We start from the raw sequence: 17,824 nt of genomic DNA, 5'->3' as shown, positions 1-17,824 counted from the left end.
TCTCAACCGGGGTGCCGCAACAAAATGACCAGACAATTCCCCAACTACAGTAGGCATCTAGTGAAACATTCTTCTTGCCACCGGTTAAGTTTTCTTGATTACAGTGGTGCCAGTATGCGGTCTCAAACTTACATCTTGCTGCCCATAGGCACTTAGAAAGCTGTGCGGGCTTCCCGACCGCGTCAAGCCAACCGATGACGTCATTAGTTGCTAAGTGCTGGCCGGTCAGGTGCCTGCACAGCTTTCTGGTATGTGCTCTAGCAGTTCCTGGTATCTGCTGGTTGGCGCTCTTCTGTCAGTGTGGTAGGAGAGACACATGCATGTGAATGAGGAGAGGTGGAAAAAGACACAGGAAGGAGGCTGTTTAGCAGGCTGCATATGAGCTCCTGTGAAGTACAACAATGTTTGTGATTGTAATCATTTTTAGCATGACAGGTTTTAATTGTAGGTATGGTGATTGGTATTATTTCATGTAATGTATATATAGATATGTGGTTTTCATTACCTTATGTTGTTTTATGTGATTATATGTATACTGTATATGGTATTGATGGATCTGAAACTACCATAGCGATGCGCTTCTTTTTATTTTGTATTTCACTTGCACATTGCCCTGCTGCAGTTTGGCTGCAATGCGGGTGTACAGCAGGGTACCCGTGGTTTCCCATAGACTTCTATTATGTCCTGCATTTTTATTGAACTTTTAGTAAACACACCAAAAAGCAGGATATAATAGAAATCTATGGGAAACCGCAGGTAACACGCATGAAAACCATGGGTACCCTGCAGTATACCTGCGCTGTGGCCAAACGGCAGTGAGTCAATGTGAAAGTATCTTAGTTGTCAACAAGTGTTATGTAAGTGTCATTTTTTGTTTATATATATAACTGCTGCTTACTACTGATCTGTGTGTTTATAATGGCTAAACTCTGAATGTATGGTTCGCAGTTCTATATTTTGTAACGAGTTTACATGTACACATGTATGTTCTTTTTAATTCCTGAAGCCTATTCCTGTACTATCAGAACTGCTTTTTTTAGGGGCTTGTTTGTAATATCAGCAAGGACTACTGCTCTTCTGAAAAGTAATCCATGCTCAGATCACTTTTGAGAGGTATTTGGCAGGCAGTGAAGAGGCAATATGTTGCCTCCTCATCACCTGTTTTAAACCCCTAAATGCAGCAACACCACACCACAATGCATACAGTTACAGGGTTGTTGCAGTGCAGCCCCATTCACTTCAGGGTACACTTCCAGCCATCTGTACACCCACAGATGCTGCCTCTGCAGGTAAAGGGGAGCAGTTGGGGGTGGCAAAAACAGCTCAACTGTGTGGGTTTTATCGCCCCCCCTCCTCACATGTGAACAAGCTCTTGGTTCACATCTGTGTGGCTGTGTGCTACGTGTAGGGCAGCCCATTCATTTTACTGGCATGCCTATCCACAGAAACGCAGGGGAAAAAAGTCCCTGTTCCCTTTTTTAAGGATTTCGCCGCACCAAAAATACCCAGTGTTTGCCAATGTATGGGGTACCATTAGGAATTAATGTCATCCCAGTACGCCTGCTAAGGAGCGGAACATTTGTCTGCATGTCAGGAACAAGTGTAATTTTGTGCACACCCGGAGACACGCAGTAATGTGACCTAAACCTTAGACTGGGGGGCCTTGAGACTAAAAATATGTTTCAAGGGAGCCCTGATTGGAAAAAGGTTGAGAAACACTGCCCTAGATCACTGCCCCAGAAACTCTGACCAATCTTTTTAATGAGAGAGAGAGAGAGAGAGAGAGAGAGAGAGAGAGAAGAAAGGGGTTCAGCAACAAATGCCTCTCCACTCTGCCTCACAGACACATGTTGATTTCATCCTGCTGCCTTTCAAGACTTCCTTGCTTGTGAAATAGGACCAGGGTCCCTGTAACCAGGTTTTGGAAGTTCTTCTCTACTGAACTCTTCAAACCTCCTTAATTCCGGGTCCCTAGTAAGGGCTTATCAATCCAGAGAGTACTGAAATCAGTCCTCTCCTATCCTCTTCTCTCCAACCAGATTACCCTGAAACCCTTCTCCCTGCATAGGTGAGAACCCCTGAGTACACAACACTTTCTTCAAACTGTCCCCTTTAAAGGGACCACAGTTCAAATACAGGGGAATATACTTGCCATCCAGGACACATTCCCAGTGTCCTGCACAACAGACAGCAAGTTGCTACAGTGATTTTCTGCATGCCCAGTGGCATTCTAGATGTGAGATATGAAGAATCAGATGTAGAATTTGCAGGCACACTCAACTTTATATGGCATGTTCAAACAGAAAGAGAACTTTACCTTTTTTCCTTCTCCGTATATTAGAGGGAATTTTAAATCGTCTTCTTCAATTGTCTTGTAGGCCCTGCATGTTATAAATGATTATTATTATTATTACACAGGATTTATATAGCGACAACAGTTTGCTCAGCGCTTTACAATATAACGGGAGACAATACAGCAGCAATACAGTTCAATACAAGAGGGATTTGAGGGCCCTGCTCCTTGGAGCTTACAATCTAGGAGGGAGGGGCTAGTGGTACAAAAGGGAGTTATAAATGGCTTTATACGTTATTGTTAGTGTTTTGAATTTTATCCGTTGGGCAATGGGAAGCCAGTGGAGGGATTGGCAGATACAGAACGGTTAGTAAGGTGGATGATTCTGGCAGCAGCATTCATGATAGACTGAAGAGGGGATAACCTGCGATAAGGTAGGCCAATGAGGAGGGAGTTACAATAATCAAGGCAAGATATAACAAGGGAGTAGATAAGTTGCTTAGTGGTTTCCAAGGTTAGGAACAGTCGTATCTTGGAGATGTTGCGGAGGTGAAGTCTTCAAGATTTGGACAGTGATTGGATTTGGGGCTGAAAGGACAGATGGGAGTCTAGGATTACACCTAGTACCCTGGCATGAGGGGAGGGAAAATTAAAAATTAGAGTAACCAATATTCTCATATAAAACAAAAACATGCAAAAATACATGACCTTTTTTTAGTAAAATTATTGACTATTAGAATTCTTCACAACTGTGAGGCATACCTGGCACCTTGAGAGTACATTGCTTATGAGTTACAGACATTGATGATGTCAACTGTGTGTTCAGCTCCAATCTAACAGATGCAGCACCTAAGGTATGTCCAGGAAACCCTATACTGTTCTTAACAGTCATAGTCAGAGCCAGAGCCCTAGCAGGAAAACTTTTTGAATACGGGAATAAAAACGGGAAACTCCTTGCTAACTTGGTTGCGGAGTCTTGCTATCAAATATTGATCCCTGAGATATATTCCTCTACGGGAGGGTTACTTACCTTTCCTTCAGATATTTTGAAGGAATTTACTGTGTACTATACTTCTCCATATGAGCGATTAGAGTCAGTCCCCGATACTGTGACTTCCAAGGTATTAGCCCGGATTTTGTTGCCCACCCTTTCCCTTGAGGATAAGGAAAGCCTAGAGGCCCCTCTATCGCCACTAGAAACTGAGACTGCTATCCATTCCTTTCCAAGTAACAAAACTCCAGGCCTGGATGGCCTTCTGGGGGAATGGTATGAAAATCATGGCCCTAAACTGGCAACAAAACTTTGAGACTTATTCACTGTATGCCTGGAACAGGGCTCTCTACCACCCTCAATGTACCAAGCTCATGTAGTCCTGCTCCCAAAGCCAGGTAAAGATATCAGATACTGTGCGTCTTATATGCCCATTTTTCTCCTTAATTACAACCTCAAAATCCTTGCTAAGGTTATGGCGATTAGACTAATGAAGACCCTCCCATCTCTGATTGACATAGACCAAACAGGTTTCATGCCCAGCAAATCTACCGATATAAATCTGTGTAGGGTATTTACCCACTTACAACTCCCCAAAGAGGTCCCCACTACCAGAGTCTTGGTAGCACTAATATAAAAAGCCTTTGATTCGGTTGGCTGGCATTACCTGGATCTGGTCCTAGAAGCGTTCGGATTTGGCCTGCCCTTCCGCAGATGGTTTCATGTGATGTATAAAACTCCGCTGGCTTGTATTAGGTTGGGGGGGAACGTTGTCTTCTCCCTTCCCTGTTCAGTGTGGCACAAGGCAGCGGTGTCACTAATCCCTGCCCTGTTCTCGTTGGCCATGGAACCTTCAACGGCAGCCTTGAGGCAGGCCATTAATGTGACTGGCATTACAGTTGGATCAACCACTGAGACGTTAGCTCTGTATATGCTGATGATCTGTTATTATTTCTTAACTACATGGGTCCGTCTCTCTCTGCTGCCCTGAACATCCTGTCTTCATTTGATAAAATCTCTGGTCTACATGTTAACTGGGAAAAGTCTCAAATCCTATAGACCCTGAAGCGCAGGGGATGGCGGACCCAGCTCATCTGTTAAAATGGGTATCATCGATGCGCTATTTAGGCATTTTTATTTCAACTAGGGTGTGTGACTATTGCTCACTGAATTTGCACCCGCTGGTTCAGACCATCAGGCAGAAGCTGAAATCATGGTATAATCTTCCATTAAATATTAATGCCAGGTTCAATTTAATCAAAATGAAAGTGCTTCCAGTGCTCTTTATTTTAACCAATTTCACTCCCTTATTGGTTTCTTCCTTTGGCAGTCCCGTCCATCTAAATTTAATAAACAAATTGTACGTAGACCATGGACCCAAGGTGGTTTTGCATTTCCATATTTTTACATGTACTTTTTAGCTGCTTTACTTACTCATGCCCATAATTGGCTAATTTCTGATGACACCAAGTCCTCAGTTATTCTTGAAGCAGCCTATGCTGTTTCTTATGAGACACTTAGGAATTTACTATATTGTGCAGTGCAGGCTGTATTTCCACCTCTTCCCCCCTCAATGCGAGCAATTGTTAGGGCCTGGTTTACGGTCATGTCCCAGGCCACTTTGGCCTCTGTCTTCTGGTCTCCACATACGTCCTTGTTTTACTACCGTAACCTGCCTGAATTTGAGACAAATCCAGACCCTAAGGTGTGGGCCTCAAGAGGTATTAAATATTTATAGTACATATGTGACAGAGGCTCACTGCTCACTTTTGATAACTCACTGCTCACTTTTGAAACTCAAATATGATCTACCCAGCTCCCATTTCCTCTGGTTTCTCCTGAGCGGAGCGGAACCAATTCATCTGATGATGGATGATCTGGAGTCCCTCCTTCAGGATCCATCCCTTAAAAAGCTATTGTCATTTATCTACAAGGCCATGCTACCTACGATTCATTTGTGTCTATACTCCCTGTAGATGAAGCGGCTGAAGATTGGCAAATTTGATGGGGAGGATTGGGAAGATGCCTGGGATTACCCTTTCACACAACTAGTGGCTACCAGAGACAGATTAATACAGTTTAAGATCTTACATATGGCATATTTAACACCGGCTAGACTTCATAGGATTTTTCCTGGGACAATATCTGACTGCTGGTGATGTGGTACGGCCGCAGCAGATTTCTATCACATTTTTTGGCACTGTTCCCACATCTCCGCCTTCTGGAGGGAAATTACAGAATTAATTCACTCTCTGACTACCATTTCTATTCCCCAAACACTGGATGTGTGTCTCTTGGGCCTAGTCAATTCATTGGCACATACTAGAGCAGTTAAGATGCTTCTTGGTATATTACTCTTTTAATGCAGAAAGGCCGTTGTGTTACAATGGAAGCAAGTCCAGGCTCCCTCAAACTTTTGGAAGACGCTGGTGAATTCTGTGGTGCCCTACTACAAGTTTACATATATCTCAGGGGATGTCTGAGGAAGTTCAATAAAATTTGGGATGTCTGGTTAGAATCCTCAACGGTGGCAACTAATTTCGGGTAACTGAGCTAACTATGGTCAAGCTGCCCTATTCTATTTATGACCCTTTTGTGTAATCATTCTGCCTCTGGTCCTCGGGGAGTTCAGCGGGGATTTCAGGGTTCTCCCTATCTATTTCCCTTCTCTTATCCTATGTACACCGAGACTCATAATTCCTTACACATTATACCGATCTTAGGTTATTAGCTGGTGAGAGTGAGCTGTTGTTATATTTGTTATGTTTTTTATGTTGTATTGTTCGTTTTTCTACCTGAGCTGGGGAATGCCCAGAGGCTCTGTTTTTTACTGTTTGCTTTTGCAAAAACTTCAATAATGAGAAATAAAAAATAAATAAAGTTACGCATATAATGTAAAAAATGAATAACTTTAGGAAGCATGTACTCTAGGGCAATTTGTAAATATTAACAACGAAAAAGGTGTAACAAGGGGCAATCAGATAAATGTCCCATTACATTCCAGGGATGTTCTCTGGAAGTAGGCAAAGTCACATTTTGTACAATGAGTTTGGGCTCTGTATGTGAACATCTATGGGTACATACTGTACTATAGTATCACATTGGGTCTTGCTCCAGACACTAACCTTTGGCAATGAGTGGGGTATTCTGAGATTCTCATCCCAGCTCTGATGTGCTTGCCACTCTTCCTTCATTTTTGAGTGCACTACTTTATTTTACATAACTTTAGGTACTACACTGTTACTGCAACATGTGCCATCTTTTCGAAAAGTAAACATACTTGTAGAAAAATAGAAAAAGATGCTACCACAAAAAAGCAAAGAAGGTTATCCTTCACTGAAAGAATGATTTATCCCTGGTTTAGGGTGGTGTAAACTGCTACTAAAGGTTTTAAGGAAAAACAGTGGAATAACCTCCTCCAGTTTTATAACTGCTGGAAATGATTATTACTCTGAAAAAAAAAAGGAATATGAACCCTTAGAAGAGCCCATCCATTACATAACTTTCAGCTGACATTCAACCAATCGAGTCATCACTGGAGGTGATTGATTTGTGATTCTTGTCCTTGAGCACAACGTATTCTGCCACGATCAAAAATGCTTTGTTCTACAAAAGCATTTAAAAGATATCTGAAGAGTAAACCAGGTAGAAGGAAACATTTTATGTGAGCCCTGGGGACTTTTCCCTGTACAACTGAATGAACATTCGTAGAACAAGTACAGTAATGAAGGACTGCTAAATCATCACCTTGGGTGCATCAAACTATACTCTGTATTAAATGGGCTGCACAGCTATTAACCCTAAGTAGAAACTATTTATTTATAAACTTAATATGTACCAGCTGTTAAAGAAGAACCACAGGAATTATTGTCAGAAATGATAGCAGAAAGGTAATCTGTTAAATTGCACTTATCCCCATACTGACCCCTTTTTTGAAGATACAGTGCTTAGAAAACCCTGCTGGTGGTGCAGTGGTATCATTAGCCTTTAACTTCTTCTTCCTGTGCATTATTTGATTTGTCAGTCGAACATTCGATAGACAATATTTGTCAAAGGAATTGGAATTTTCTGCAGTTATTCACTTTACCCAGCCACCGCTATCACCACACTACAAAGCCAGGTCAAGGATCTTCACTACAGAGACTGTGCTACAGCAGAACCACGACATAAACCCATCTTGAAGAATAAGCAAAGAAGGATGTAGCATACAGATGAAGCCATCCCTCTAATCAAACTGCTTGCTCCTCTTGCTGGTACACGTAACACTTATTGGCTCTACTGTTAACCCCCCCCCCTTTCCACTGTGAAAAGGCTTACAGGAGGCAGATATGAAGAGAGATTCCAACACTGACACCAACTGCATTTAATTTTTGTATTTTTTTGATACTTATCTGTATAAAATCAAGTTTTTTTTGTGTCTGTGTCTCCATGTAAGAAATATACTCTCAATTTGCGCCCAGGTGACAGGTGCCGTAATAGGAAGAGAAGAGAAATTTTCTCTATGGGTACAAATACACCATTTACAATTTGTAATCCCTTCTGCATTCTATTCAAAGCAAAAAAATGGCTGGAGGTGGCTTAAATGCTGTAGAAAATAAATGAAATGTGATCACTCACCAAGGCTAGCTCTGTGATGATATTTCACACTTGTCCTATTAAAAGGAAAGTCTACTCAAAACAGAAAACTATTCTTGAAAAATACATAGTTGAATCAGAGCTAACCCATCTAGTGGGTTTCCATTCAGGAGAATTTTATGCTCTTGCGGTCCCTAGTCAGGAAATCCAATATGTGACCATGGTTCTCACATTTGTGGAAACCCTGGTCAGTGACCAATAGATTTTCTGTGTTAGTCCATTGTAGCTTTTTTTTCTGTGGTTCTCTTGAATAGTGAACTCTCAATAATGGGGGAGATGGTATTACTCCCAATCCTGCCAACCCTCTGCCACCAGCTCAGATATCCCCTGCTGTCTCCTCCACCCTGTACTGATTGTATTCTTTACTTTGATTCCCCTCCAACCCACTCTTCTCATCTCCACTGCTCCCGCTTGGCCCCATTCGCTGTCAGTTAGAAGGCCAGTAAACACCTTCTGTGTGATATTCTAGTTCTATCCTGAATCCCTGGTAGACAATTCCAGGGAAAAGCCCAACAGGAAGGATGTGATCTCTTGTAATAAAGATATACTGAAATAGCTTTCAAACTTTAGTAAAGTGCAATTTTTCCAAAATAAATTTAGCAGCTCTTTCACTGATTTACTGCATGGATGTAATTGTATTTAAACAGCTGATGACTTTAGCAATAAAAACTGAACCTTGCTTTTATATATTCATTTAATGCTTTCACTTAATTCCCTATTGAATAAATAATCCATAACAAAGTCAATAATTAGTAATTGTAACCAATCCTGCAGAGAACAGCAGCATTGGAGGTATGGCAAGTGCGGTTTCATGTCTCGTGTACAATAAAATAAGCTCTGAAATGTTATACTTGGGGACTTTTTTTGACAGTTAGCTTATTCATATCATCATATCTAAGCAGCTGGTATGTGATTTGGATCAATATAACACACAGAAAAATGTTGCTGCATCTAGTTTCATTCCAACTGATTTTATTAATACATGAAAAAGCATAATACATTCCTAGTGAGCTTCCATCACACCATGAGATTCAATACATTCAACTAGTATGTCAAACATTAGCTCTAGTTAATCATTTTTGTCTCCTTGTGTAATGTTGACAAAGAATAATAAGCACTTTTTTGTTTCAATAGAGGAACCAGAAGCCTTCACAGTCAAATAAAGGGTCAGTGTGAGGAATCCAAAAATGGATTTAAAGTGAAGTTTCTTTTAATCAGATCCTCAGAGAATGAAAACCCTTCTTAGCTAGAAGGGAAAAATAATTCCCTAATGCTTAGCAGCTTGGCAGAACTCCAAAATCTCAACAAAGTGACTGTGAAAGAACAATATATTCTTGCATACTAATACATTTAATTAAATGCAATCAACTCAAACGTGCTTAGAGGTACATCATTCTGACATGTATCTCTCCAGAGGGGTACAAATAAAGGTGCATTATATACTTTTCTGTACAAATTATCTTATGAATATTCAGCAGGCATTATAGGATATCTTTAAAAATATACTGTATTTTAAAATAGTTTTGTGCCAGGAACATGTTGGCATCAATCATGAATGAACACAGTGTGTGTGTGTGTGTGTATATACATATATACACACATACAGTATATACATACACACATACAGTATATATTTATATATTATGCACTAATACTATGCATACATAAGTATTAAAATTCAGAACAATAAAGCAATTTATTTAAACAAAGCCTTATTCATCATTGTAGCTATAGGCATGTAGATATAAAAAAAAATCTTGAAATTTCACTAGTGAAATGAACTCACAACTCTTCTTCACTTCACTTTCTGTTGATGCAAAATAGTGGTGGTCTGCCAGCCCTCCGTTGTGATCTTGGAATATGAATTACATCACAATCCATTCAGCTAAGCTAAAGAGGTCAGGGATGGCTTTTTAAAAGCTTCTACTGCTTTAATGTCCGTAGTCTGGACACAGGTGTAATTTAAAGGCAAAGTCTACTTTTGTTACTATGTTTTATGTCATACCCATATATGAGTGTAACCTGAAACATGGCAACATTCTACAGCTCCCTACCCAACTGTACTCTTTGGAATTAGTCTATGGCTCCACCTGCACAGCCGCATCATCTATTCACAGATTCATTCACAGATCTCTGTGAATAGAAGACCAAAAGTCCTATCTGCCACCGCAGCAGAGGTACTTGCAGAGCTCAATGAAGCACAAGTGCGGTAACGTCACCACATTTGTAGTCCAAAAATTACTTCCTCCAGATCCATAACAGTAAGTCCGTACCTCTGCTAAGATCTGAGACTAGGGGAAGCATCTGCAGTAGCCTGTGTACTGCATCCTCAATGCACCAATCATGGTTACAAAACTCTGCAGGTTTTTCCATAAAGATTTTTGTTAGCGTTTTTGTGAAACAAACATAGGCACAGTTTACAGGTAGTACAAACAAAGAATCCAAGAATGGAAGCCTGATTTGGAAAGGAAATACAGAAAAAGAAAAAATTTTAAATTTTGATATGCATAGATAAAACCTGAGCAGACAGTACCAGAAACACTTTACTACTAAGCAAATTACTGAGAACCCCTGATAGAGCCAGAGCTAGGGCCACAAATAAGGTCCTGGACTCTGGACCAATCCTAAAGAATCTCAACTCCAGAACTGTTGTTGTTGATTTGTATAATCCAAAGGGGGTCTTGTTTAGCACTGAGCCATTATGCCAATTGGTTCATATCTGGGCAGTGATGTATGGACCATCGACCTGCAGTATAAACTACTTGGAAAAAGATAAAGAACAGGAAATGGAGACAAAATCTCCGACTCTGCTAAAAGTAGCAGGTTGCCTCCAGGTGATAAAAGTACAAAAGAAAAAAAAGAGGATGAAGTAAAAAGGTGGACCAAGAAAAAACAGGGGAAGCATAAGTCCGAGAGGTGGAGAGGGTGGATTTATGCACATTTTTCTTTTCTCATTGTAAGTGCATTTTGTTAACGTCTTTCCAAAAAGTTGGACTAAAGCAAGCTTACTCTGTGCTGTGCAGTCAGTAGCAAAAATTAAGTTATGCAAAACATGTATGACTGTAAAGGTACCAATATCTTACCAGCCTGTCATATTGAAGTCTCTGTATAGCATCATCTTGCCCAGCTCCTTGCGCTGCACTCTTCTTGGAAATTCTAAATGTGTGAACTCATTCCCCAGTAGATGAGGCTGAATAAAAGCCTAAAATTAAGAAAGAAAACACTTGATTGTTTTGTAACTGAAATCAATACAGTATACAAAAACAACAGTCATTTACAAAGAGCTTATGCACTTTCTTACAGCTAGTTGTTGAAGCACATGCAACAGATCAGGTGAAGCCCAGACAAATCTAAAATGTTTTTATATTTTTCAGTGGCTATAGGCAATTTCAATCATACATCCACTATTTGGATCTCCTGGAATACAGTGGCAAAACATTTCCAGCAGAGTTCCCAAAATAGCAAACATTACTGGGTCACACTCAACCATTGCTCTATTGAAAATGTAGAAAGAAAGCTGTAAGAAAGTGACACTTTTGGTAAAGCCTTATGGGAAAGCACATAAGTAAGAACAGAGAAAGCTAAATGTTGGAACCCATGGAAGGCTATCAGATGATTTAACCCATTGGCTGAAAATGGACACTGGTGCTTGCATGTCCCCTTATTCTCTAGGAACATATACCTATTAAAGTAAGTCTAAATAAAAAAGTGTTTTTTTTAATAATAACATGGTGATCACCTTTTAGGTGGAAGGATCGGTATGCACATTCACAATAAAGCATAGAAACTGTTCCTTTTTTGAGTGTTTAGCTCAGGTCAATGTAGAGGATTACATGGCACCGATACTAAATGCCAAAATTATGCTTAAACCAGCTATTATGATTCGGGTTAAACAATTAGTTGTAAATCTCCATTATATGGAATCTTCCCTTAAAACCATGGCCACTGCCATGTGGACTACAAGAAAATGGTGCCTAAGTGATCTCCATATAAAAATCAATTCCCCCTGATGAAGCCCCGTGACCCGGTGGCCTACCGTGTAGGGGAGGGACTCTGACGTCACAACGCTCACACGGGGGGAGAGAGAGAGAAACAGAGACAGTAGCAAGTAGAGATGAGCGAAGAAATGAAAAATTCGATTCGACTGATTCGGCGAATTCGTGGACAATATTCGATTCGAGTCGAATAAATTCGCTGTGAATTTAACTTTTAAATAGGGACAAGGCACTATGTTTTTGATCATTTCTTATGGCATATGAACCGATGGAGGAGGATTACTAAAAAGTGAGGGGATCCAGACCTTTTATTATTCCACCTATCCATAGTCCACACAGAGGACACAAGCTATAGGTGCACGAGTGGTTGTTATGATAACACATCAGAGATGAATCAAGCAAGTTGTCCATATCACTTGAAGGAGCGTATTATCATGGATGTCACATGGCATTATGTTTTATTTTTATTTTGGAAGAGACTTATACGTTAGGAAGTATTTTGCTCGTATATTGGATATCAGTGGAACGCAGCACTAATTTTTTGTATTTATATTTTGTTGACATATTTGTATGGGTATGTGTATGGTGTAAGCGATCTACTATTTTATTTCACTTTATTATATTTATTTAGCTTGGCACAATAGCTCAATAGTGTCATAGCAGCTTGCAAGATTTCAGCATAATACAAATTCCTAAATCTTTTGTCACAAACTGCCAAAATATTAGGACTTATTCAAACATCAAGCCAATTTAATTTTTCAACAATTTTTGGGCAATAGTGCAGAAACTGCAGTATCCATAAGGTAATGTTGTGGAATTGGTAGACACTGTGACACCATTACAAAAATACATGAGGTCTTAGAGTTGGATGCACTTTTTAAGTGAAGTTTTAATATGGTAAAGAGAGACAATAAATATTACTACCCCAAGATGAGATGCTTTGAACTTGAGACACCTTTGTATTGCAGGAAGCACAGTTCGAAATCACCACTGTCTATACTTCACCAGTGTGACATTGACACAAAGATCGACAGCTCCTCCAATTAAGATCTCTACAAAGTAACTTCCTTTGTGGATGAAAGCAGGCACAAAAGTTTGCAGGGTTAACGCTTATGTTTAACAGTGCCTCTCTTGTGTATTTGATCAAAATAAGAGCTGGAAATTGAGCATACAAAAAAAGAAGAGAGAGAGAGAGCACAACACAGAGGCAGCCATCCGTGGCACCTGCAGGACGTTTATCCCATAAAAATGTTGGAATTAGAATCAAATAAATGCTGCTAGGTATGCAACCAAAAGTTATCTATTCCAAAAAAGACGAACAAGCAATTCAGCTCCTTTGAAGATTGAAATGGGAAACGGGGCAATGCTCTTATTATGTGGGATTTCAATTACCCTGATATTGATTGGGCTAATGGAGCAGCACACGCAGCAAAGGCCTCTCATTTCTTGAACCTATTGCAGGACAATGGGTCAGATAATGGAACACCCAACTACAAAAAATTCTCTTTTGGATGTATTAATTTCAAACAACACAGAGTTCATTACAGATGTGCAAATTAGAAACAAATTGGGTAACAGTGATCATAATGTAATTACATTTACCTTCAGTTACAAGAAAAAGAGGCATGCTGGTATGAGAAGAAGTCTAAATTTCAAAAAAGCTAACTTCACTAAGCTGCGCTCCTTACTGCATAATATTCAATGGACAACAAATTAAAATCCTAGAATTAAAACCTATGTGGCTCAATTCTAGTGTAAAAAGCCAAAATAAAAAAAATCTGGCTTTTAAAAAATATAAATTATTAAGAGATATAAGGAATGTAATGTGAGCTGTAGACCAAACAGGGCAGCTAAAATAGAGTATAGAGTATAGAAGTATATTGCTACAGTAAATAAAACAAATCCAAAATATTTGCAGAGGTGTCCAAGCGAGTTCCTTCAGCAGAACCCAGTACTCAAGAACACATTACAAGTCAGCACCTCTGCTCAGTGGGGTCCATGTCAGGGCAGGGCTGTGGAACGGACAGGTAGGCCTAGTGGCAGGGTAAGGCACTGGCTGACGACAACCACCACCAACAGACCGAAGTCCCTCAGGGCGCGGAGTCTAAGTCCCAGGCTGCTCTTCACCAGGGCCCCTGATGGTGGGGATGGACTTGATGCAGCCAGGAACCAGGTCGCGGCCCCCGAGACACCCGGCTGCGGTAATGGCCGCCGCCAATGGCGTGTAGCTGGTGAGAATGACAATAGCGTAGTCAGGCAAGCCGAGTCGACAACAACAGGACAAAACAGTACAGAACAGTAGACAATCACAGGTCACGGGCCGGGTTCAGCAACGGAAGGTCAGATCGAAGGAAAACACAGAGAATGGTCTAGTCACAAGCCGAGTCAGAATACCAGAAGAGTCACGAGCATATACACAGAGCTGTAGCAAGACAAAGACACAAGACACAAGTGCAAAGAGCATGTGCGGATCACAGGCTTATATGTACTCAGCCACACCCCTCTGGGGGATGGACCTCAGAGACCTGAAGGCATAAAAGATTCCCATCATGCTCAGCATAAATCCAAGATGGATGCCAGCACATGGAGTAACATAACCTCTGGGAAAAGGTAGGACCTTGACAGTCCAGTTGCAGCTTGGCAATGCCAAGAATCGCCAATCCAGAAAGCAAAAAAATTAGTCCCTCACTTAAAAAAAAAAAAAAAGGACAGAAAAGGCTTTGCTTCATAAACATTTAATTTACAAAATAAGGTCTATTGATGTAGAAGAAATTGTTTGAACATGGGCAGAAAACTGGTTACAGGAATGTGTCCTGAGAGTAGTGATCAATAGCTCATTCTCTAAATGGACTAAGGGCTTTGTCTTTGGGCCAATGCCATTTAACTTGTTTATTAAAGACATTCCGGTTGAAATTAAGAGTTCAATTTTAGTGTTTGCTGACAATATCAAATTATGTAGGGAAATAAATTTGGCACAAGATGAATTATTGTTGCAGGAAGACCTAGATAAAACAGGAAGGGGTCAGCTACATGACAGACGAGGTTTAGTACTGAAAAATGTTAAGTGATGTGATGTATATGGGAACTAAAATTATGCATACAACATACTCTTTGGGAGGGGATCATCTTGGTGAATCTGATTTAAAAGGATTTTGGGACCTTGTAGATCACAACATTTGCAACAGCATGTGATGCCAATCTACAATTAACAAAGCAGAACACTCTCCTGTATTAAAAAATCCATATATCCATAAGTCCCCCCCATTATAAAATACTAGTTCAGCCTCATCTTAAATTTGCAGCTCAGTTTTGGTCACCAATGCACAGAAAGGATGTCTTTGAACTAGAAAGAGTTCAGAGAAGGCAACAAAATTACTAAGTGGGTTGGAGGACCTCAGTTATGATGAAAGATTGCAAATATGCACTATAGAGAAGAGGCGGGGAGATATCTTCACACTGTATAAATATACCAAAGGTGACTATATGAATTATAATAGCCTGTTTACTCTAAGGTCAGGAAGAAGACACATGGCCACAATTTAAAATGAAATAATCTTAAACTAAGAACTGGGCTCTTTACCGTTAGAGCACTAATATTAGCTGGGAGTGTTGGTGAATTAAAAAATCTTTTACATATTTTTATCATTCAGCATAATATACCATGCTAGAAGAATTCTTAAATTCCATTTAAAGTTGATCCAGGGAATTACCTGTATCATATTATATGATCATGAAGATTGTTTTTCTTTTTTTTTCACAGCAAATTGGCTGGATCAAACACACATGGGTTGACTTACTAAAACTGGAGAGTACAAAATCTGATGCAGCTCTGCATAGTAAAAAAATCAGCTTTCAGGTTTTGTTGTCAAATCTTAAAGTGATGTTAAAGGCATTTAAAAAAAAACAAACAAAAAAAAAATCACACACATCACTTACCTGCTCTGTTCAGTGGTTTTGCACAGAGCAGCTCCGATCCTCTTCTTATTGGGCCCTTGTCAGCACTCCCCTTCCTCCTGCCAAGTGCCCCCAGTGCAAACAGCTTGCTATGGGGCACCCAAGCAGGCTCGATCCCAAAACAGCTGCTCTGCTTGTCCATTCACACATATAGTCGTGACTTGGCCCTGCCCCCTCTCTCCTCATTGGCTCACTGGCTGTGATTGACAGCAGTGGCAGTCAATGGCACCCACTGCTGTCTCGGTCAATGAGGCGGGAGAGTCCCTAGAGAGCCAAAGCTCTCGTATACATCACTGGATCATGATGGAGCTCAGGTACGTACTGGGGGGGCTGAGGGTATGAAGGTAAAAAACCTTGAGCCTTAACAACAACTTTAATTGAACAAGCTGCTGTTTGGCTGCCATGCACAGCTGCACCAGATTTTACATTTTTCAGTTTTTGTAAATCAACTCCATGGGGAGATGTACTATAACTGGAGCATGCAAAATCCGGAGCAGCTCTGCATAGAAACCAGTCAGCTTCCAAGTTTTAGTGTCAAAGCTGACGTTAGAAACTGATTGGCTACCATGCACATCTGCACAAAATTCTGAATGCTCTAGTTTTAGTAAATCTCCCCCATAAACTCACACAGGCAGTACTTGGTGGACCTGTGTCTTTTTTTCAACCTTATCAGCTATGAAACAGAAATACCAGTGGGGAAAATTCAATCCTGCAATTTAGTACCAATGATCTTGGAAGAATTGAAGGTAAAGTTTTACATTTCTGTCTCATAACACTAAGAATACATTGGATTACATTTCACAATGGTAAAAAGACATTCATGACATACCTAAAGTGTAACTTTAGTAAGAAAATTAAAGTGGAACTACACTGTATCTGAGCAGCACAAACCAAAGTGCTATTTATTTCATATTTAATATTCAAAGCAAACTCCCCCATATATCCATGTCTCCATGCTTTATTTTGCTGAGAAATTTCTTTGAAAAATACCCTCTAGCATTTCTTGCTGTGGCCATCTTGAGTAAGGGCAGATGATTCATGTATCATTTACTTACAAAACGAGTAAATATGATATACTTTCATATCTATTCACTAATGCTAGCAGCATAGGGATTCAAAATAGTCAATGTTGAATGAGAGAATAAAGTTCTACTTTAAAAGTCCTGCTAGATCACTTCAGGCTGGCCCCTTTTGCAGGTACAGCTATGTAAACATTATAAATAAGTACCTATACTGTTTAAAGTCTAGTAATACACTGTCTTACTCAGCTCTGCACATGCTCAGTTATTCTCTATTTTTTGGCACAGCCAAAAATGTAGAAGCTGATCTGCTGAAAACCTAAAGATTTGCTGCTGCTCAGGGGCTCTGGGTTTCAGTAAAATGGCATTCTCCAGCAAGAAGAAACAGGAACAATGCTGGAATTTACAATACACTCAGATTTTGGTAGCAAAATTATTGTGGAATGTATGCTCCTTGCTAAAGATCATTTTTATTTTTTTGTTTACAAATGTTTTTATTTTGCAAAATAGACTGTAAAACAACTGTACAAGTTCAAATGATATTAACAGCAAAACAAGGCACTTTTGAAAAGTACAATACATAAAATGAAAGATCAATATTTTTTTTTAGCAAGTTCTACTTTAAATCCAGCTAAAGTTTTTTTTTTGGGGGGGGGGGGTATTCTATCCTACGTAACCTAACATTAACACAGTACAACAGACATGCTAAAATCAGCTCTGCCTCAAAACCCAAAGTATCCCTTTTAGCAAACAGTCCAGTCCAGTTGCTTTTGCTTCCTTATTGTCTGTACGGACTTTCCCAAACAAAAACCTGTTGAAAATCAATTTGTTCAAGAAAAAAATTCCATCCTGCTCCTTAGTATTTTCTCATCACTGCAGTCAAAAATTAACCTTGATTTGATCCCACAAACAAACAAACTCACTCAATTTTTTTTCC

At 39.9% G+C, this 17,824-nt stretch overlaps 1 protein-coding gene across 1 annotated transcript in view; it reads right to left on the bottom strand.

The window, feature by feature from the left end:
* The window catches only part of PPM1H (protein phosphatase, Mg2+/Mn2+ dependent 1H), a 251,683-nt gene that overhangs the window by 38,941 nt on the left and 194,918 nt on the right, over positions 1 to 17,824 (bottom strand). The window contains exons 6-7 of the mRNA XM_089652100.1: positions 11,003 to 11,121; positions 2,318 to 2,381 (exon numbers count right to left, since the gene is read on the bottom strand). Coding sequence (XP_089508226.1) covers positions 2,318 to 2,381; positions 11,003 to 11,121 — 183 coding nt within the window. The remainder of the gene's footprint in view (positions 1 to 2,317; positions 2,382 to 11,002; positions 11,122 to 17,824) is intronic.

The sequence above is a fragment of the Staurois parvus genome, unplaced genomic scaffold (assembly GCF_062004578.1).
Source record: "Staurois parvus isolate SC_StPar_1 unplaced genomic scaffold, SC_StPar_1.0 ptg000025l, whole genome shotgun sequence".
NCBI classification, from domain to species: Eukaryota; Metazoa; Chordata; class Amphibia; order Anura; family Ranidae; genus Staurois; species Staurois parvus.
Note: the sequence above shows the minus strand (reverse complement) of the source record. Positions and strands in the feature narration are given on the sequence as shown.